A 23,383-nucleotide genomic window follows, 5' to 3' on the forward strand; every position below is an offset into this window, starting at 1 on the left:
AGATAAAGGCTATTGGGAAAAGTCTTCTCTAGAGAAAAGTAGTCTTTGTTTGAGGTTCACACTTCAATAGATATGTTCTTCATAAATCTTATGAACGGTGGAGATGCAAAAAGACAAAATAAAAAGGATCTCTGTGAGTTCAAGGCCAGCCTGGTCCACATAGTGAGTTCCAGGACAGCTCGGGCAACAGGGAGAGCCTGTCTCAAAAAGACCAAAAAAAAAAAAAAAATCCACAATTTTCTAAGAATAAAAATAGTACCATGAGAGGTTAGAGTTAAGGGAGTCAGCCAATGGGAAGAGCTGTTATCTCTTTGGGTTTAGGGTCATTATAAAATTTTGAGAGTGAAAACAATTAGACATGGTATTCTGGTGGCCCCAATTTTAGGACTAGTTTTACACAGTACAGTCCAATATAATCCCCATGAGAGAGGTGTTCAACCATGAACTAGCTGATGGTGGATCTGGAGAAAGGCACCAGCACATACATTATGTGGACAGGGTATATAAAACATGTAAGGTGGATATGCCAGAGAAAAACAATGTCCTCAGAATTCTGCCATGCTGCAAACCATGCTAGATTCCTTCCTGCTCTGGGTAGGAAGGGAAAGGTTAAAGACTCATTTTATTTGAACTTCAAGTTGCAGGGATGGTCTTAGGAGAGATAGGGGAATGAAGTTTGTATTTCTGACCAGTTACTGGGTAGCAATGTTATGATAATCAAAAATAGAGGTACACACTGATGACAAATGGCTTTTTAAGTATACAACAGACCAAATAATTCTTCCAGCTCAGGAAAGCTGTGGAGCAAGCTCTCATAGCTACAACTACCAGTAGGGATGAAGGCAAAGGAGAAGACATTTACAACTCTGTGTATGGTAGATCAACACAGAGAGAAAGAAGAGCTATGACAAGATTCAAAAGCAGCAAGTAGATTTGTCCTCTTCTTTGATGGTGCCAGGCAGCAGCAGCACTATGCCAAGGAGGGGATGGTGGGAGACATGTACTCTGTTGGGAGATATGTCGTACCACTGGCTTTGTTCAGAATGCTGCCACATAGGGAAAATGAAGAGCAGAATCTTAACTGGCCTAGTTCTCTCAGGCCAACACACTCTTTCACCACCTGTGTCAAGACAGTCAGCCCACAAGTCCCTGCAGGGCATCACTGGCTCCCCTGCTGAGGTAAATAGGCAACAGGAGCTGGTGTAAGGGCAGAGGTGCAGAGAGGCTGAAAGCAGAGCGTCTCACTAGGACCCTGAGAAGGCAGGGAAGTGAAGCTAGAGCACCTGTGGGTCTAATGAGGAGCACGTGTCTTATGTGTTCAGCACACCTTTTACAGAAAGGAAAACTGTTTTTAATCTGGTGGCAGAGAATAAGGGGGTTTTAAAAATATATATCCCTATTAGCCTCATTATATATTCAATAGTGCTTGTCTTAATTAAGCTTCCCAAGTACAAGTCCCTACAAGGAATTCACACAAAAGCTATGTGGCTCAGCACAGTGCACATTCCCCAGGGTACCAAATATTGAACATGTGTTTCCTATGGGGCATGAGCAGAGACCACTGTGGCAATGAGAGGCAAGCAGGAATGGAAGGATAAGCTTGAGCAAGGGGGCTTCACCTCCTGGCCTGTACCTGAGGGTGGACCTCCTGCTCAGAGTTGCTGATACTCAAGATAGAGGAAAGGAGGTGTTATCATTTGCTTTTGATTGCTGTGACAAAACACTCTGACCAGTACCAACTTGCAGAGGAAAGGGTTTACTTTATGTTACATCTCCCGGGTCATAGTTCATCAGGGAGCCCAAGGTAGGAACTCAGGGCAGGAACCTGGATGCAGGCGCTGAAGCACAAGCCATGGAGGAACACTGCTTACTGGCTTGCTCCCCTGGCCCCTGTTCAGCCTGCTTTCTTATACAACACAGAACAACCTGCCCAGGGGTAGCACCACCCAGAGTGGGCTGGGCCCTCTCACACCACTCAAAAATCAAGAAAATACCCCACAGACATGGCCACATATCAGTCCATTGAAGGAAATTCCACATTTGAGGCACCCTCCACTCAGGTATGTCAAGTTGATAACTAAAGCTATCAGCACATGGGGAGAAAAGGCAGGGTGAGTATGGTGGTTTGAATGAAAATGCCCCCCATAGGCTCCAAGTATTTGGACATTTTGTCACCAGTTGGTGACAAGGTTTTGGGAGCCCTTAGAAGGTATCCCAGTGCTAGAGGAAGCACACCACTGGGGGTGGGCTTAGAGAATTCTTAAGCTTTGCCAGATTTCCAGTCACTTTCTGCTTCCTGTACCTGCTTGAAGATGTGATCATTTGGCTTTCTGTTATGGCTATGTCCTACACCATGCCTCCCCCACAATTATGGATACTAATCCACTGGAAATGTAACCTTAAATAAACTCTTCCTTTTATAAACTCCCTTCATCATGGTATTTTTTTCACAGCAACATAAAAGTGAAGTTGGTACCAGGAGTGGGATGTTAGCTGTGAAGAACCTGAACATGTGGGTTTTGGAGGAATGTGAAAGAGTCTAGAAGTTTGGACTTGAAAAGCAGTTGAATGCTGTAAGCAGAGCTTAACAGGCCATTCTAACAGGAGCCTGGAAGAAAGGAGTGCTGAGAGCAAATTAGTTCCAGAGAGAATAAGGACTTATGCAGCAGCCGGGATATTTTGGCAATGAAACGGACATCAGTCTGCCCACAGCCTAAAAGTTTGCCTGAGGCTAAGTTGAAAAGTAATAGACTAATTTCTTTGGTTGAGGAAATTTCAAGACAGCCTAATGTAGAAATGGTGGCATGGCTAGTAAAAGTCAATATTATGCAGATCTACAGTGAAAAAGAACAAGTTGGGCAGAAAGAAATGCAGAATGTACAGATTGGATTGAAAAAAAGCACTAGGGAGACTAATGTGATGAAGGAGAGGCTGATAAGGAGATTAAAACCTTTAAGGAAAGGCCTAAGGATTGTCACTTAAACAATGGAAAAAGTACCTTCAGGGAAAGATCACACCCAACTAAGCCTCCAAGTTGTGAAAGGAAAATGCTAGAGATGTTTTCTACTCCTAAAAATCAACAGCATAGAAAAGCTATGAAGTGAATGAACAGGCCAAGGTCCACCTCAGGCTGGAAGCCAAACTTGACAGGGTTGTTCACATGTTAGTTTTAGAGGTATGAAAGATGCAAGAGTAAAGGGATCATCAGCTCTTCCTTTGTGATTTCAGAAAGTCACTGAGGGCAGGCAGCTTGCTGTAGGGGTTGCCCTACATGAAGAAGGCCCTGACAGGCCATAGTATGAAGGTATGAAGGTGAAGACTGGTTGGTAGTAGAGACCCCAAGATGCTCCAGATGCCATAGCTGGGAGACATCTGCCAAGGAGAGCTGCGTACAAGGAGTGGTACCAGCCCAAGTGAGAGGTATATGTTTCATGATGCAAAGTTGAAGGGGGCTGAGTCTTCTAAGCCCTTTTGAAATAAAGTCCCAGTATTTGGATATGGAGATACTGGATTTGGTGTTTTCCCCACTGGGTTTTGTTCTTATTTTTGTCTAATGTTTCCTCACTGTGCCCTCAATCTTCCCTTTTAGAATGGGAATACGTATTCAGTTCCATTTCATGTTGGAAGTATGTAGTCTGTCTTTTGATTTTGCAGGGGCTTTCAGTTAAGAGATTTCCTTGAGTTTCAGAAGAGATTTTGGACTCTCGACTTTTGAATAGTATTGAGACTGGCAAAGACTATGGGGACTTTTGAAAATGGACTAAACGAATTTTGCATTTTATATGGTCATGAGCCTATAGGGGCCAGGGAGTGAAATGTGGTGGTTTGGATGAGAATGTCTCCCATAAGCTCCAAGTATTTGGACATTTTGTCCCCACTTGGTTGTGCTGTTCTGGGAGGTCTTAGAAGGTGTGACCATGCTGGAGGAAGCACATCCCTAGAGACAGGCTTAAAGAGTTCTTAAGCCTTGCCAGATTCCAGCCATACTCTGCTTCCTGTGCCTGTGATCACCCGGCTTTTTGCTCCAGCCACCCTTTTCCATCATGCCTTCCTGCCATTATAGACACTAATCCTCTGGAACCATACACTCAAATAAACTCTTAGTTTTATAATTTCCTTTTTGCAGGGTATATTTTTCACAGCTACAGAAAAGTAGCTAAAAGAGTCAGGAAAAGAATTAAAAGAAAGACAGTGGAAGCAAACATCAAACACCTTGAATAATCTAAAAAAGCTTTTTCAGAAATGATGAATAGGACTTTGAAAGAACAGGTAAACAAGAAGCATAGTGAGAAGACACATGGTAGAAGCCACTGGTTTACTGATGACCTACAACTGATAGACATACACTGGAAACACTAAATCTCTGATATCAGATATACCTGAAGGTGCAGTTCTCCAGAGCTTACAGAGGGTATGCACATACCCTTTGTGTCGCCTATAGCTTCCTTTCAAAGGCTGTGGAACCAACTCACTCAGCTCAGCTCCGCGCAGCCTTAAGCTCTCACAGTGTGGTGTGTTTTCAGCAGTACTTTTAATTGGAGTACAATTTTTGCAGTGGTTAAGATCAATTGTCAACTTGACAAGATCTAGAATCAATCAGGAGGCAAACATCTGAGCATGTCTGTGAGGGAATTTTTAGCCTGAATTGATTAAGATGGGACGACTCGCACATGGGATGGCACAATTCCATGGGGTGAGGTTATAGACTACATAAAAAAGAGAAAGCAAGTGAGCAGCAGCATTCATCTCTCTCTGTGACCTGACTGAATGAAATTTGACCAGCTACCTTATGCTCCTGCCTCTAGGGCTTTCCATGATAGACTATACCCTCAAAATAAACCCTTCTTTCCTCAAGTTGCTTTTGTCTGGTATTGGGTTATAGCAATAAGGAAATGTATCTTTACAATGCTGCTACGAACAACTCCAAAAATCTCATTAATATCTGTGTCCCAAACTGCCTGCTTCCTCCAAGGGTCGGGGCCTGCTGTGGAGAATTGAGTGGGGAGGGGTTTTCTGCGCCATCTTGTGATGGAAGCCATGAGCCCAGCAGGCATGGCTGCCTGAAGAAAAAGATGGCTCGGGCGGCGTCTCGCCCACGTCGCGAAAGGGGGCATTTACCCACCTGGGGCAAGACTGTGGGCCCAAGATGCATGGGCGAAAGTTAACGAGACTGTGGGCGGGCATGGAAGTGATTTGGAACAGTGGTGGCCTGCCACACAGAGCTGGGTGCTGGGTGCCAGGCATTAGTCTCTGTAAGTTTCTCCAACCCCTCCCCCAAGATATAAACTATAATAAATTCACATAGATATATGTTATATGGTTTGTCTGAGAGTGCAAGAAACCCCGAGAGAACTGGGTAACAATATCTAAGCACCAAAACCTACGTAATAAAAGATGGATATTCCTACAAAAACATTGAGTGGGAATGTTGACTCCATCACTAGTGAGCTCAGTTCTGTGATCAGTGCTACTTTTTAAGAAACAACAGTAAGCATAAAAAGCAAAAACACTGCAGAAAAGGACATCGGAAGGACTCAGGAAATTCAGTACCTGCTGGGTTGGGCCACTCCTCTCTTGTACTTGGGCAATGGTAGCCATCAGTGGGAACACAAAAGCCCAGTCTTTTCACTTAGGTTTTCTGTTTAAAACTTAACACCTGAGATGCCCTGATCCAGGATTTATTTTTCCTACAAGAACATGTTTCATTCTGATAGGGAAACACCAGAGGGGTTCCATGATCCTCCAGAGTGAATCATAAAAGCTGTGTTAGCGCCTTAGAGGCACTTCAGGTGCCATTGCTTTCCCCTTCCCCAAGGTAATGGTGATGTCTGTCAGGGAATCACCTGAATTAAATCTTAGTTGAGCAGGAAATGCATCAGTAAGAAGAAACTAACACAGAGCAAAAATGTTATATGAGCAGCAATTCTCTGAGGCACAAGCAGCTCTCTCTATGACTCTCAAGTTCCCTGGGAATCTTCCAGAAATGACCTAAAAGCCTACAAGACTACTTATTGCCATGCAGACACTGTGGTGAAGATTAAGTTTTCACAGGAAGTTCACATATGAACTTGGGTTAATATGACTCCACCTGAAATAAAATACTTTAGACAGCTGCACACACATACACACACACACACACACACACACACACACACACACACTACAAAATGTGAGAAATGATAAAGACCAAAGAAACACATAAAAGAAAGGCTACAAATCTGGGCTAAGATATGGAGATGTACAAACTGACACATAAGAAATAAAAATAAAGATCTCTGCCAGGCATGGTGGTGCACACCTTTAATTTCATCACTCGGAGGCAGAGGCAGGAGGATCTCTGTGAGTTCAAGGCCAGCCTGGTCTACATAGTTAGTTCTAGGACAGCTGGGGCTACAGGGAGACCCTGTCTCAAAAAGACAAATAAATAATAAATAAATAAATAAATAAATAGTCTCTGCAATTATCAAATGCAGAGATTAATAATAATTAATTAACAATCAAACCTCCATGTGGAAGAGGAAACAAGCCTGTGTAGCCAGAGTCTGAGCCAGCATCCTTATGGCTCTCCTCCCTTGATGAACTGAACTATGTATGTCAAAGACATCTCCAATTATCCCTTTAAGAGTCTCTTCCACTTCCTAGAGTCAAGGTCCACTTGGAATTTGAGGGGCCATTTAATTCATTCCCCTTAAGTAGAACTAAATTTCAGAAATAGAAACTTTGTTTTAGGATCCATAAAAAGGGATAGTCTCAATTACTTTGCGTTTCCTTCATTTGATGATTTAAAACAGCTGAAATATTTATAATGTATAATTCCCTATGTTCTATCAAAAAGAAAATGTACTGCTAAATTTGGTGTGGCTTCCACTCTCAAGATATGTATTACTAGTAGAAGAGGTGGGCATGTTCCAAAGTAAGGATAATTCTAGGCAGACTCCAGAAATAACTACAGGACACAGAAGATAGTGTCTTTATTCCTAGATGTAGATAAATGCACTGTCTTAGAAGCACTTCTGAGATTGAGTAAAGGTGTATGGAAAAGTAGTTCTGAGCCAGGGATTCTAGGATCAAAAGCGAGGCAGAAGTGAGCAGGGAACATGCGAAGAGAAAAAGCAGTGGGTCAGAATTGCAAAAGAAAACATACGAATTGGAGTGTTTATACAATATAAAATTAAAAGGTCAATTTAGTCCAGAATGTGTAGGTTTTCTATAGCTAGAATGAGGTGCTTTTTAGCTCCATGTTAGTCCACATGGAATCATCCTTTAATCCAGTATGTAAAAATTCTAAACAACACCTTAGCAATGGTAAAGACATGGTAGATTCAAATTTGAAAAATACCTGCTCTATAGCTCCAAGGGGAGTGCTTTCTACTGGGAAGAATTAGTAGTCAGTGATCACTGCAGCAGTGTGAGACATGCCTGCAGTATGCAGAGGTTACTTGTGAGTGAGCAACAACAGCAGATGTCTGTGAAAAAGGCGCTGTGAAGATCAGGGGTAGAGAAGGAAAGTAAGTTATACAGGCAATAAGAAAAGTGTGCTAAAACCACTTGAGGGTATAAGAAGTATAATGTGTTCAGAATAAATGTAGCAAAAGGTACCACTGTGGTGGAAATGAATCTAAAGAACAGCCCGGGGTCAGAAAAGAAAGAGTTCACCACAGCAGGGGACCCTAACTACATTTTAACCCAAGGCTACGGGAAACAATGAAATTATGATGACAACCAAAGCTATGCTTCAAGAAAATGCTTCAACTTGCAGCATGAAGAAAAGACTAGAAAACAGAAAGCAGAAAGACTAAAAGGAAGTAACTTCACATTGCTTTGCCCATAAAGTTAGAAAAAAAGTATAGAGAGGGGCTAACCTGGTCAGGTGCTAGTGTATCATGAAGTTAGAATTCCTTCAAAGGCACAAACCAAAATCTAGGCAACAAAGGAAGATGCTAGGTACTCCATGTTGTAGAATGGTTCCACCAAACTTGGAACTAGGGAGAAAAGGTAAATACAGCAGGATATCTCACAGGGGGAAATAGTGAAAAGATGAAAGGTGAGTAGACTCAGCAGAGAGGGAGAAGAGGGAACCCAGACCACAGACACACATTTGGGCACTGGGGGCAGCAGAGTGCTGATGCGGTAAGGCTTGCGGTCCGCAGAGCAACGGTTTCTCAATAGAGGAAGCCTGAGGACGGTGGGGCAGAAGACACACAGCAAGACATGATGAATTAGTAGACTGAGAAAGAAGAATTCCCCCTCCGACTGCTCTGGGGAAATTTAACAGGGGAGAGGGGGAGAGGCTGGTAACTAGAGACGCTCCAGAGGGAGCGTCTTATGTATGTATGTATGTATGTATGTATGTATGTATGTATGTATGTGTGTATGTGCTGGTATGTATGTTGTAGTGGAGACTTGAAAAGGGTTACATTCACACAAATGAAGTCTGAAGAGAAACAGGATTTAATAATCTTTTTGGGGGGGAGATTCATAGTTTTTAACTTAAATTCATAACACAGTTCACATCCTTTGTTTTTAAAACACCAAAAAGTTTGATAAAGACCTTTGTTTATCTGGAGTTCATTATTAAAACACAACTTAGATTTTCTTTTCTGGTGAAAATACCAAGTTCTAAGTTCTTTCTTGTGCTCATCTTACTTGCTCTCCCCTGTGCCTTCTCTGTGTATGGAAGAAACTCTGGAAAACATCCACAGGTTGGGCCAGCAATGTACTGAAGCATGTGCCCGAATCAAGTTCAATGTACAGAAGCGTGTGCCTGAACGAAGTTTTTTTTTTAAAAAAAACACTTTTTATTAGAAATGAGTCCTGGGGTGATATTTAGTAGAACTATATTTGCTTGGCTGGCAATGGCTTTGGAGCCTAGAGGCTGTGTTACATAGCAGGTGAATGGAAGGCTGATGACCACCAGACTCTCCCCACTTCCACCCTTCTCTCACCCCACCCCACCACAATTACCCTCACACCTCCACTTCTCCAATGCCAACTGCTTTATAAGGATGAATAAACTACAAGTATATCAGAAAATTGGAAGGGAATTATAATTATAATGAGAACTTCTTTACATTTTACAGCTCCTCTGCACTCTGATTCCCCAGGCTGTGCTACAAGGTGAACATATATCATCTAAAAATCCAACACCTTTTGAGCATCAGAGTTTTTGACTTGGGGATCAGTGATGATCAGTGAAGTCCATGCGAATAGTCCCTTCTAAATAAGAAAAACAAAACCTCAAAATCTGAAATTCTACTCTGGACCAGGCATTCTAAAGGTGGTTACATAAAGATCTCTCTTCAGAAAAGAATCTTACTTTGTTTTCAGTACAGAAGAACCTTTTAATTAAATCATGCCCATTAGCCATGTCTAACTTTTAGACTTATACGTCTCCAATAAAGTTCAGACTGTAGAACCATGTAGCTGAGTTATAGAAACAAAACTTTAAAATATTCACAATGTTTTAAATAAATTTACAATTTTGTGTTGGGTCCCATGGTTGGACACATATGCTAGATCAAAAAAGCTACATTTAAAGAGAAAGACAGTAAAATAGAGTTCTAGTTCCTGGGACCTGAAACCTTCCTCACTGTGCCGGGGGAAAATAAAGAAGGAGCCTTCAGGGTTTGCAAACCACGGCCAACGTACTCTTGTATATGTGCCCAAATGCTATATTCACTGTTTACGCTACATTGTAACAGTTTTGAATATCAGATGATTTGTTTATTAGTTTATAATACTTCTCATAAAACACATATACAACTGTGTATCTTAATAATGAAATGGAGATCTTTTTTTAAAGGTTAAAACCTCATTCAATTTTATTTTTTACAGAGTTTATACTGAGTATAATATTGTATAACTGTATTAATTCAACTGTAAACCTAAAAATTTACAGCCAATTTTGCAAGAGATGCATCTTAGCTCTGGAAATTGTTATTGAATATGTCAATGCTGTTGTAATGAAATGTTTCTTCTAATTATGTGGTTATTAAATAAATAGTTTAAAAAAACACATACGCAAGTAATCTTTACTGTACCACACACAAATAAAATATGGCCTTTACACCATGTTGCTAGGTCTTTGATGAGAAAAAAATAAACGGACTAACTGAAACACACTGTGTTACCATGAAAATGTTTGGTGATATTTTTCCTCCAAAAAAGGTTGAAATATGTGATGTTTCTCAATGGCTTATGCATCTTAGAAGCATGGAGCTATAGAAAGTAACTAGAAATCTCAAAAAGTAATAAAGAAAAATTCTAAAATGCGTATTTGTTCACTTTGATACTAACCTAATAAATTTAACAGCCAAGCCCAGGTCTGCTATACAGCAAGTCCCATTTTTCTTCACCAGGATGTTCTTACTTTTCAGATCCCGATGGGCAATTGCTGGTTTGCCTTGAGTACTAAAGATTTCGGTGTGCAAGTGGCACAGGCCACTGACGGAGGAGTAGGCTAACTTCAGCATGGATTTTGCATCTAGGGTGGTGGACTTCAGATAGTCATAAAGGGAGCCATTTTCATGATAGTCTGTGATGAGGTATAACTGGGTCCAGGATCCAGTCCCTTTGATATCTGCAGCAATGAACCCTGGAAAGCAAAAGAGAGAAAGAACGGATGTGTTTTCTGGGCAGAATCAGGAATTCATATGCTCGAATATTCTTTATCCACAGACGTCTTTGGCTGAGCATCTTGCTTAGTTTTCTGACTATGCCTATGATAGTGTTCAATTACTAATATCAAGCAGATGCAATCAAAATGGGAGGGAAAGACAAAGAATAAGAGTTTGGATCTGAAAGTACTTTCTGTCAGTATTTTTTATACTCTTTTATGGTATAATAATTACAAACAAAGCATGTTTTACAATGCAGTCTTGAGCCATCCACTTCACTGATTGGGTCCACTCCTATTCAAGTGACCCAGACAGATCCTATCTAGCCCAAGGAAAGAAAAAGGAAATTAATTCTCAACATTAACTCTTGTTACAAATAAACTCTGCAAATAAAATGCCTATAACTTTTCACAACATTTAAACTCAAATATGCTCCTCCAAATCCCTAAGGAACCCTAAGAAATTCTCCAATTTCATATACACTTCCTGCTTCTGAAGAAAAAAAATCATTTGAGAGTATTGCATTTCCATCCTACCATGCGTCCACAGTAGCACCTTAGTCATTCCTCCTGTGAGGTCTTCCGTCAGAAGCTTATGGGCTCTGGGGCCCATGCCAAGAAGAAAGTAGGTTTCCTAAAAGGTCTAGACAGATGAGTTCATATGCAGATGTGAACAGAGGGGAGAGGAATGCTAGGAAACCCCAAGCATCACTGTGCAGACTATGACTCACCAAGAATGTTTTCATGCCTCATCAAGACTGTCTGATAGATCTCAGTCTCTCTGAACCAGCTGGCTTCCTCCGTGGTGAAGAACACTTTCACAGCTACCTTCTCGCCACGCCACCTTCCCATCCAAACTTCCCCATAGCGACCTTTTCCAATCTGCTTTACCATCTGAATTTGCTTAGCTATCGTCCTCTGGACCTGGTAAACCCAAAACACTCGGTTAGTGTATCTGTGATACTATAGATTTGTTGAACATTTTTCTTCAGATTAGAAACAATGAATGCATGTAAAATACATTTAGTCAGCATTTTTTTATACACATGAGCTATTCATATTTATTAATTTATTTTAATCCCTTAAATGTATTGTAGATGGATTATACATTCTGCATAATCAGAATATTGTTCCAAATCAATAAATATTTCATTTTAGCTCTTGCAATTTTCATAGAGAAAAATGCTGAATGGGTTCACAGTAACTGGCAGAACAGACTGTCTTTCACTTCCAGTGCTAGAATGACTTATTAAATACTCTGAACAAACTCTTACCACCACATAACAAATCATGGATGAATTAAAGCAAGACATAGTCGTTGGGCACACAAGGAAATGTCTAAGGTGGAGAAGCACAGAGGAAGATAAAGACAATGAAGGCAAAAGAGAAAAGAAACATCATATATAATAAATGCCTTAAATTAAAAAGAAATGGCTACTATAAATGAAAGCAAATATTCACAACCCACCCATTCAAATTATGGATTAGAATTTTTTGTTATAGAATAAAAAAATCACTGCAGGAAATGTTTAAGAAACAGAAATGAAAAGAATAAGCAAGAAGGAAGATATCATAGAGAATTACATCTTTGAAGTGGAAGCGATACCTGTCAAAATGAAAAGGCAAAATGGATACAAAACAGCAGTTTAAACAGGAGAGCTCATGAAAAGAAGTCAGCAAGCTGGAGAGAAGTTCTTTTCAGTGCTGTGTCCCTGCAAATGACCCTCCACCAAGCTCATGCAAACCCCAGTGAAACGCAGTAGTTCACAAACAGAACAAGGCACAGAACTAGAGGAGAGCTCATGAAAAGAAGTCAGCAAGCTGGAGAGAAGGTTATGCAGAAACAAGTTAAGTGGTATGGAAGTTAAATGATTCTATTTATATTGTATGTATCCCATCTGTACTTTATCAATGATGCCATGATTGAAAGGACTAAATATTGGAGGAACTTTGTATAATCTAGAATATATACATTAAAAAATGGTATTGCTAGGACTCAGGGCACACCCCATGATCCTAGCACTCCAGGGGCCAAATAGGTAGACTGTGAGTAGAGGTCAGCCTGGTCTAGATGTGATAATCTGCTGCAAATAAACTAGCATAACAAAATCATTCCAGAATAAATACAGTCCTCTTTATAGATATATCAAGTAAAATCTTAAAGCTTTATTTTCTGTTTTTGTACTTTTAGGGACATGCAATTACAGGGGACCAATCCATATCATCCAGTATAATCTCATCTCGCAGTTAGTGAGCTAACAGTCTTAATTCCCTCCTGCCTGGTAACATAACAGAGTCTAAAGATTAGGATGTAGACATTAGGAAGGGGGCATTATTCTGAAGATCACTAAACTAGGATGATTCTGTTTTCCCATAATGGATGATGTTATCAATTCAAGACATACTGACATTCACTCTTAGAACCACTAAAAACACTAATAACAAAATGAAAGCCTTCTGCAAAAAAAAAAAAGAGTCTTTTTCCTTAAGGAAAGGTTAAACAATAAAAGAATTGCTGATAATCTAGGAAGCCATAAAGTCAGAAGGAAATAAACAAGTATGCACACAAGGCGGCTCTCCTCCTCTGTGGGAGCTAGGTGTGTTGATGAAGTGACTTCAGTATACCTCCGTCCCCGACAAGATGACAGAAGCATTGAGAATGCTAACCAGCTGGAGCCAGACACAAAGCAGTTAAGACTATTCACTTGGAAGGAAACTTCCCATGTTTATTAAAGAAACACAGTATTCAATTTGCAGATGCTGCAAAGTGTTACTCAGTAAATCTATGGAACATTGCCTAACACAAACAGCTCTGCATCTGCTTCTTCTCTAGTGATAACATATCTTCTCTAATGAACACACTGACGGCACTGGGGATGCTAAGTAGGAAAGAAGCAAAGAATCTGTGTGATAACATGTCACTAGAGCAGACTTAGGAATTAAAGTTTTACTTTCATTTTGAGATTATAACATTGAAAGATCTGAAAATATAATTTTAAATTTTAAAAACTGCAGACTATACTGTATGAAAATTACAAAAATCCGTTGAAAAATTTTGACTTCAGTTTTTATTTGATTCACAAATGTTTCTGTTCTTTCTGCACCTAAATGTTCTGAAGATTGATGATATAAATAAAATTTACAGTCATTGTTTATTATTTTAATCTTACTCATCCCCAAAAGTCTGTGTGCTAAAGTTTTGGTCTCCAGCTTGGCACTGTTGGGAGCTGACAGAAACTTTAAGAGGCAGCAAAGTCTACTGGTAGATCTTTAGGTCTGCGGGATGCGACCATAAAGGAGAGTATGGGATTCTTTCCTGTTCCCTGTCTCTCTTCCTGACCTTGAGATGAGCAGTGCTGATCTGACATACACTTTCAATTCAATGTGCAGCCACAATCCCAGAGTGACAAGGCAAGCAATTACAGAGGAAAACCCCGAAACAGTCAGCCTAAGCACACATTTCCTCTGAATAAGCTGGTTACCCCAGTTATCTGTTACAAGATGACCAACATATATCTATGATATATAGTTACTGCAACCATAATTCTGAAGGGACAATTTTCTCATATTCACTAGATACAAGTAAATATAAAGAACACAAGGTTGGCCACTATTCCAAGATTGTCGTCTCACTTAATAATTAGATACACTGCTCTGTGATGTGTTAGTTTGTGAACATATATAAAGAGTAGGTCACTACAACATATGCTCTGTACTCTATCACTGAATTAGGTATACACACATACAACTTTACACATAAATATTTGGTTTAAAATACTTTGCTTAATAATGTTGAATCAATACATGTATTTTTACAACACTGTTTGCTAAAATATTGGGCAGGTGAGATGGCCCAGTGAGTAGAGGCATTTGTGCTCAGGCCTGAAGACCTGAATTCAATCCCTAGGTCTAATAAGAGTCAGGGGAGAATCCACTCCTGAGAGCTGTTGTCTGGCTTCCACATACAACCATAGCACATGAGCACTATGGCACCACACACAAAATTACTGACTAACTAAATAAATGAGAATTTAAGAGACTTAATGTTAGGTCAGGTATGGTGGTGCATGCCTTTAATCCCAGCACTCAGCAGGCAGAGACAGGTATATCTCTGTGAGTTCAAGGGCAGCTTGGTCTACATAGTGAGTTCTAGACAAGCTGGGGCTACAGGGAGGCCCTGTCTCAAAAACACAAAGAGGTTTAATGTTGAATTAAGGAATTGCTTTTCATTTCTGTACGAGGTCAGATAAATATGGTTTACATGATATTTTACTATTTATTAATGATATAGTAGGCATATAAATAATATATAAACATTCTATGTGTTATATACAAAATTTATACATATACAACACAAAACATACATGCTACATACAAAGAAAAACATATCTTAATTCTTTCTGGATTAGAATCTAGTTTCTCCATATACCAACTGATTCACTTTTCTGGATCTATAATCACTAAATTTAACACAAGGATTCGTTTCTAGTTCAGTCACCTAGTTCCTATTGTTGTTTTGGTAAACTATGGTATGCATCACAGTGGTAGTCCTGTAAGATTAAGTAGGCTGATAGTATCAAAGCAATTTTAGTTTATATAAGAACACTATAATGTTTGCACAGTAACAAAACTGTCTAGAGATGCACACTTGGGTCCCCATCATTAAGGAACTTTTGGCTTTATAACCTCTCCAGGCAACTGTAAGTATAAATGGGAATGCATTTATGAAGGATAAATCTCAATTGGGCAACCGAGTCTATATAGAGAATTTATAACATTAACAACTTTACAATGGAAGCAGTTATGGTTTGAATCTGAAGGCTCATGTACTAAAGGCTTTGTTGCCAGATGATGGGCTCTTGAGAAACAACTGGATCATCAGAGTTTTGACTCATTGTTAGATGAGTCCATTGATAGATTCATAGAATGATGAAACTTGGGAAAGGTTGGGACTATTTGTAAAGCATCAGTCACGAGCGGTGTTCTTTGGAAGGGTATGTCTTGTTCCCAGGCCCTTCTTTTTCTCTGCTTCCTGGATGCTCTGAGGTGTGCAGACTCTTCCATATTTCCATTGCCATAGTATTATGTCCTGCCTCAGACCCAAAGTAATGGAATCAATTGATCATTGACTAAAACTCCTGAAACCATGAACCAAAATAATCTTTTGTCCTTGAAGTTATTTTTATTATTTTGTTACAGCAATAAAAAGTGGGTTAAGTAGCCAGATATGGATGGAACAGATCAGACAGTATTCCTAAAGACAATAAAAACTAGAACTGAAATTGTTTGTTTTTTTTTTTAACAAATGATTGAACATACTGTTTAATGAATCTGAGAATCTGATTTGTACTGGGGATATAAAGTGAATACAATACAGTATCCACCCCAAATAAGGCACATCATTTTAAACTACCACATTAGTAGTAAAGGTAAAAGGCTCCAGTCTGAGATAGCTGGAAATCTGTCAGAGGTGAAACATGACATCAGTCTTGAGCATAAATAAAACTGCTAGAACTGATCAACACTTTCCATAAAGTGGAAGATTACAAAATTAATCTACAAAAATCAGTAGCCTTTCTTTATACCAATAACAAGCAATTGGAGAAATAGTACAGGGAAACCCTCCCATTCACCATAGCTGCAAAAAAAATAATAAATTATCTTGGAATAAACCTGACCAGAGACATCAAAGATCTCTACAATGAAAATTTTAAATCTTTAAAGAAAGAGATAGAGGAAGACGTCAGAAGATGTAGAAAGAAAGGGGAGTAGTCAGGCTGAATTCGAACACTATTCATATGAAGCAGAGAAAAAAGATCCATAGGGAGTGTGAGGTATTAAAATATATCCAGGCTAAAATCCTAGCAGGAGTCAGATACAGAAAAGCACCTCCAAAATAATAAGATGAGTTAGACATTGAAAACTCTAGTAAGTCAGTTACAATGTTAAGAATAGAACATGTAATTCAGTATCAAACGAATTTTACAATTTGTATTTTCTTTAAAAATAAAACACAGTGCTACAGATTTTAAAATGCAGTAATCAAAATTGATACACATTAATAAGTTTGTAAAAATAAAATCAAACAATTTTATCCTTAGAACTTAATTTTTTAGGTCTTCAGCCCTATTATTTTGATCCTAGTGTCTAGAATGGGTGTATGTGCATGGTTGTTTTCTGCCTGGTCTCTAAGTTACTACCTACAAAAGTAAATAAAAGGTTATCCTATGAAACAAGCAAGAAGATATCCAAGACAGAACTAGACCATGAAGTCGAGGAACATCAATATTAAGAGTTTATCAAGGGGCAGGAAAGGTGGCTCGATGAGCCATCGTTCCATCTTGGTCTGCACCCAAGCCTGAGGACCTAAATTCAATCTCTGGCATCCATATGGTGGAAATAGAAAATCAACCCTCTCAAACTGTCCTCTGACCATCAAGCACCCATCATGGCATGCATGTATCCATACACATACACATATTCCTTCTTTATTTTCTTCCTTCCTTCTTTTTTCTTTCTCTCTCTCACAAATAAAAATTTCAATGTAATGAAAATAGTTCATTAAAGAAAATACGTTCCATTAAAATTATTTCCATCCTGAATACTAACAACCTTCCTTCGTGGTCCATAAAGGAATCAAGCATACTCTTCTCAGTCAAGTGAGTGTCTTGGATTTGACATGTATTTTTGTCGGGGTAAGCAATGCTGACTATGAAATTTAACCTCTCCTGGATGGAGAAGATCAGCCTCGCCCTGAAACCTAACCCTGCGGTGAAACTCAGCCTTCTTCCTTCACAGAAGTTGGTTGTATTGCTTTTGCCTTCAAAAGCCAGGCCAAAGTTCAGTAATGCTATCCTCATGCAAAACAGAGGGAGGATGGTACCACCTCTAATGTTTTCTAATCCGATCTTTAACAGAATGACTAAAGGTCATTTAAAAAGTCACCTTACCTTCAGTATGTCAAATGTTATCAGGAAGCCCTGCAGCTAAGATCTGCTGTCTAGCCCTGCGCAGAGTTTTCTCCTTACCTATTGCCCTATCTGTTTCAGTAAAGGGAAACCCCTTATTTACTGATGTTCCCTTTCAGAACACATTTCCCTTGAATTCATGACATCAACTTCTCCTACCAGCAGAGGGAGGCCTGATCCGCTTCCTGAGCTCTGAGACTGCTCTATTAAGTCTCTCAGCGACTCTCCAGGAGGAATGTAAGTTTCATCCTGCTCCAGCCCAATGCTGTACCGAGGTCTGGCTTCTTGTCTCTTATACCTAAGCATGGATGAGGGAGACAATTTTAGAGAATGAAATGCAATGAAGGGAGTAACACATTCCAGATAAACATTAACCACCACCGCAGGCTGGAATATAGCATGTAAACACAAGCTGAAATGTTGTTTGTCACTTGTTACCCTCAGAATGCTTTTCATTCAATTATGTACAATTTCTCTTCTCTATGTCTTTCAATTACTCTACCCAAGAAGACTATAATCTGTAAGTATTTCTAAATAGCTACAATTTTCATTTCCTAAAAGCTTTTCCTTTAAGTTCCCTAATTAATTAGAGATGCATTTTTTTTCATTTTATAAAAATAGGACAGTAAACTCTTTCACATAAGAATGTCCAAGACAGCACCATGAAATAAAATTAGAGTAAAAAATCCTATTATAATATCTCAATTTAAAAATAAATTTATTTTAATCAATGAATCAACCCAGTTATAGAATGTTATAGTTGAATATTAAAATGCTCAGATGAATATAAAATCTTTTATAGGTCTCAAACTAGAAAATGAGTTCTTAGACAACTAAAAACTTTAATATCACTGAACTTGGTTTATTTTAATGTTTAATCTATAAAATGTTCTAATACTATAGGAATTTTTGGTTCAGGAAATAAGGAATTCCTCAAACCACTCAGAGTTATGGTTACGTCTTTACTTAGAATAAAGCCTAAGTAGTAACTAGGCTAAATTCTCCAATCACCCATGTTTCTTTAGCAATGGAACATTTATCTGCGTAGTTTTGATGTTTGAAACAGAAATGAAATAGGCATCTATTTATAACTTTATTAGGACAAATATTTGTCAACAGTAGCAGATATTTTCAGTTAAATATAAAGTCGGGCAAACAAAGTTGTGCTTAAAAAGAAATCACCGGGTAACAGCATTAAGTATCAGTGTAGGGATGTTACTATGAATGAAGAATTCCATATACAAATGAGAAGCTTACCTGAAGTAACAGAACACAATGATAAGGACCAAGAGTAAACTACAGACAGTCACAGATATAAGTAAGGCCTTGTGGTGTATAGCCCCATCAACAAAATCTGAAAGAGAGAGCCACAACATATTGCATACTGTCATTTTAAAATTAAGAATTAATGTTTCCCCCCCAATGAGAGTAACATTATGAAAAATATGAAAAAATTTTTAACATGCTGCAAGAAAAAAGTGCATATACTTAAAACCGCATGCCTGGCTAGGATGAATCATACTGAGCTAGACACATCCACAGCACAAGTTTCCTCCCTGACCAAGGATAGACCCACAGGAGGAATATGACAGTTGTAAATGGACCTGGGCACCAAAAGCCCAAGTGGAAGCTAATCTGTATCCTAGAGTCTCACTCTTCTTAAGCAGTATCTAGGATACTTGTTGGATTAAGAAAATAATCTGTATTCATTGCACCTAACTTCACTTTCTGATAGATAGAAAGGAAAAAGATTCCTCAAATCTTGCCAAAGACAGAATATATTGACATATAGCACGTCAAAGATGCTCTTCACAACATATACCTTAATTTTTCCACAACGGAGTCATATATTCAAAAATTGACATGCTCAATCCAAACCATATGTCATGCTTGTAAACAACAAATATTTAAATGTTCAGTTTATAATAACTCAAGTTCTTGACAAATCAGATTTGCTTAAAGAAAGCTTTCTCAAACTTCATACGAATTATAACGACTTAGGAGACCTTTGATACACATCTATATTTTGTGATTTTTAAGCCCAGAAATATTCATTCAAAATGTCTTCTTTTTTAAAACAGTTATTCTAGATGATTTTTATGCAGGTGGTCTCTAGAACACGTGCAAAGAAAAACCACTTCAAACCATGCACACGCACATAGTAACAGAATTAGCATCATTCTTAAAGGTGCTGCCAACACTTGAGAGGAGTGATTGCTGTTATTTATCTTAAAAGGTAACATTATAAATTGCAACTCTGGCTGGTAAAAAAAAAAACTTTCCGACTAAGTGTAAAAAACTACCCACTGTGTATATATATATATATATACATATATATATACATAGCAATGCTCAGATTTTGGAAGGGGAACTTATCATATCCAAATGTGCCTTTTTTCATGTCATGCTCCATGAACAACTAAAAAACCACCCACTTACTAAAGTAAATGAACAGAATCACCACGTGCTTATCACTCAGGAAAAATTACTGACAAAAGCTGAGCATACACCATCACAGTAACACTTCAACGAAGACAACGGCATATCCACAAAGTATTTTAAAAAAGGTATTACAACATATTATTGTATGATTATTTTCTTTTTTCTTCTTTTTATTTTATTAAGAAAGAGTCTTACTCTATGAACCAGGCTGGTTCAAACTTGAGATCATCCTGCTTCAGCTGAGCAAGGGCTGAGATTACAGACAGTAATCTATTTCTAATATTGTGAACATTTTCTAAAACAACAGATAGTTTCTCTGCAATGTGATTTTCAAAAACTACATAGAAACACTAATTAGAAAGTTGTCCTAGTTTGTTTCTTCATTGCTCTGACAAAATACTCTGACCACTACCAACTTGGGGAGGAAAGGGTTTATTTTGCTTACATCTCCCAGGTCACATGCAGTTCATCAGGGAGCCCAAGGTAGGAACTCAGGGCAGGAACCTGGAGGCAGGAGCTGGAGCACAGGCCATGGAGGAATGCTGCTTACAGGCTTGCTCCCCTAGCCCCTGCTCAGCCTGCTTTCTTATGCAACACAGGCCCACCTGCCCAGGGGTGGCACCACCCACAGTGGGCTGGGCCCTCCCACATCACTCATCAAGAAGATGCCCCTCAGACATGGCCACAGGGCCGTCCAATAGAGGCAATTCCCCAACTGAGGTTCCCTCAACCCAGGTGTGTTAAGTTGACACTAAAGCTGTCCAGCACAAAAGTCAATCCTCTATTGCCAAATATTTAAGAGATTTTAAAGATTATGTTACAATGCTTATTTACTACAATACATAAAATTATTAATTAACACAGATTTATCTTATGGTAGTATCTACTTCTTTCACTGAGATTCTTATATGTAAAATTATTAGTTCATAGCATAGATATTTCAAATCATACATATCAAATATCCTTTAAAAAGATTGCAAAAACTTCTAATTCATATTAATATAAATGTTTTACTTTTTAATAAACTTAGCCTTAAAGAAAAACTTGAATAAAGAACCCCAATGTGCCTTTCATCCAGATTGCTCATTATTAAACTTTTACCATGTGTATTATGAGTCTTGGGCTCAGAACTCTCCATATATAATTTCCAATGCAGAGACATATATAGATGTTTGCATTCACATATCTCTTATTTACTCATTTTGTATGCATGTAGCATTTTTAGATCATTTGAAGTTGTAAAACAATGCTGTATCCATTTATAAATAATTCTGAGTGTATTTTCTAAGAACATTGTCTTACAAATAATAGCACAACTGCCATATTTGTTGAAAATTAACTTACTTTGTGATATTTCATAAAAATATTTGGATTCTTTACTGCTAACTACAACCTACAGAGCTTTGCATTTATTTCTTAACAACCCACATAACACTCAATGTTACGATTACTGTCTAAAATAGGCATATTTAACAATTACTTATGATTGATACTCCCTGTAAAAGATGAATGACAGCAGAATACATCTCAAAAGACCGAATGAAATCATCAAAACAGGCAGTTCTTTATCATTCATTTCAAAATTGTGGCAAATGGTCCAGGAAAATGGAGTATAAGAACTTGAACTACTGAAGTATCATCCAAAAAAGCATCATAAACAGGAATCACAAATAATTATCACATACATTGATTGAAATGTGTAGCATATGAATCTTAAAAACAATTAAAATTAAGCAGGTTAGGCAATGAATTAAGTGTTTTCTTCCCTGTCCTACATACACATATGAAGCCTGCCACTGGAAACATCTTATGCTCAATTTCCAATTGTCAAAAATATCTTATTTTTTTTTAATTTTATGTGTATGAGTGTATTGCCTGCATGTAGGTGAGTGCACCCGTGTTGTACAATGCTGCAGAGGTTAGAAGAGGGCTTTGGATTCCCCTAGAACTGTAGTTAAGCTGCCATGTCGGTGCTGGGAATTGATTCGGGGTCCTCTGCTCTTAACAGCTGAGCCATCTCTCCAGCCCAAAGGGAAAGAGGGGGAGGGAGATGCTTACGGCACCTGGTATTCCCAGGCAGTCTCCCATCCAAGTACTAACCAGGCCTGACTCTGCTTAGCTTCTGAGATCAGACAAGATCCTGGGCATTCAGGGTGGTATGGCTGTAGACCATTTCCAATTTTAAAGTCAACTGTACTGCTTTTGGGGAATCCAAAGAATGCTTCTCTACTAAAACCAGATCTAAACACACAATCAAACAATTCTCTAGTATATGAACCCAGAACATTTATAAATTTGCTGAAATTCTCAGTTTCTCTTTTAATGTAAATGCAGAGCATGGAATACACTGTGAACTGCAAAACCAGTATATTTTTACTCGTTTATTTCTGACTTAAGACAGGAACAAGATCACAAGGATCTGGGGGGGGGGATTTCTTCATCAACAAGCACTTTATTTAAGGATAACCTTATTTTCTATTTTCATTTTCGTTGCCCCAATTACCCTAGCCCTTGCAGTCAAATCTGCTATTCCCTTGACCTGGCTAATGAATAAGTGATACTGTTGGTCATGCTGATCTTGTTTTAAATGGTCATTATCTGCACTCAGATTATTAATAACATAAACATCCTTGGAAGCAAGAAACTTCCAGGTGCCAGTTAAGATAGAGAAGCACTTAAGGCCCTCCCAGGATTGCACATTCTGCCTGTATTGTCCCTTCCACTGATCAGGGACCTGGAGCCAACCAAGACGGTCTCCAGGGAAGTGGTGATCACTCTGAGAAGCAAGTAAGGGTCATCAGTGGTTCAATAACAAAACTGAATTCTATCACACCAGGTCTGCTTGGAGCAGCAGAGTGGTGGCTAGCAACTGTTTATAACAGAAGGACTGTTTTGTAAGGCTAAAAGTCTATTCATAATTGCAATATGAAATAAAAGAAAATATATATCAATAAAGTATATTAGAAATAACCACATGCCCAAAGATATCTTCATATGTGTCTTAATTATTATAATTACAGATAAATGAGGAACAGCTTTCTATTAATAGAGGCTTAAAAATTGAAAAGTAAATTTTTGTCAGAGAATTTTAACCCTCAAATAGAAATATACATTAACTCTGATCATATGTTGGGCTTTCCATTTATAGTCAACAACTAGAACAAAAATGTGGGGATGGAAAGATAGCTCTCTGGCTAAGAACACTGACTACTCTTATAGAGGACCGAGGTTCAGTTCTCAGCACACACATGGTGGCTAACAACCATCAGTAGCTCCAGTTCCAGGGGATCCAATGCCCTCTTCTGGCCTCTACATGCATTCCATGCATTCATGCAGGCAAACACTTATACACATAAAA

The 23,383-nt window shown here is 38.6% G+C and overlaps 1 protein-coding gene and 1 pseudogene across 16 annotated transcripts in view; both read right to left on the reverse strand.

Moving 5' to 3' along the window:
- The window catches only part of Bmpr1b (bone morphogenetic protein receptor type 1B), a 296,248-nt gene that overhangs the window by 13,634 nt on the left and 259,231 nt on the right, over positions 1-23,383 (reverse strand). For all 16 annotated transcript variants that reach the window (XM_029560248.1, XM_029560245.1, XM_029560242.1 and 13 more), the window contains 4 exons: positions 18,841-18,937; positions 17,743-17,881; positions 11,347-11,539; positions 10,297-10,594 (listed from right to left, as the gene is read on the reverse strand). In XM_029560248.1, the coding sequence (XP_029416108.1) occupies positions 10,297-10,594; positions 11,347-11,539; positions 17,743-17,881; positions 18,841-18,937 (727 nt within the window). The remainder of the gene's footprint in view (positions 1-10,296; positions 10,595-11,346; positions 11,540-17,742; positions 17,882-18,840; positions 18,938-23,383) is intronic.
- Positions 22,077-22,195, reverse strand: LOC115069002 (annotated as a pseudogene).

Source organism: Nannospalax galili, unplaced genomic scaffold, assembly GCF_000622305.1.
Source record: "Nannospalax galili isolate Female #2095 unplaced genomic scaffold, S.galili_v1.0 scaffold189, whole genome shotgun sequence".
Taxonomy (NCBI): domain Eukaryota; kingdom Metazoa; phylum Chordata; class Mammalia; order Rodentia; family Spalacidae; genus Nannospalax; species Nannospalax galili.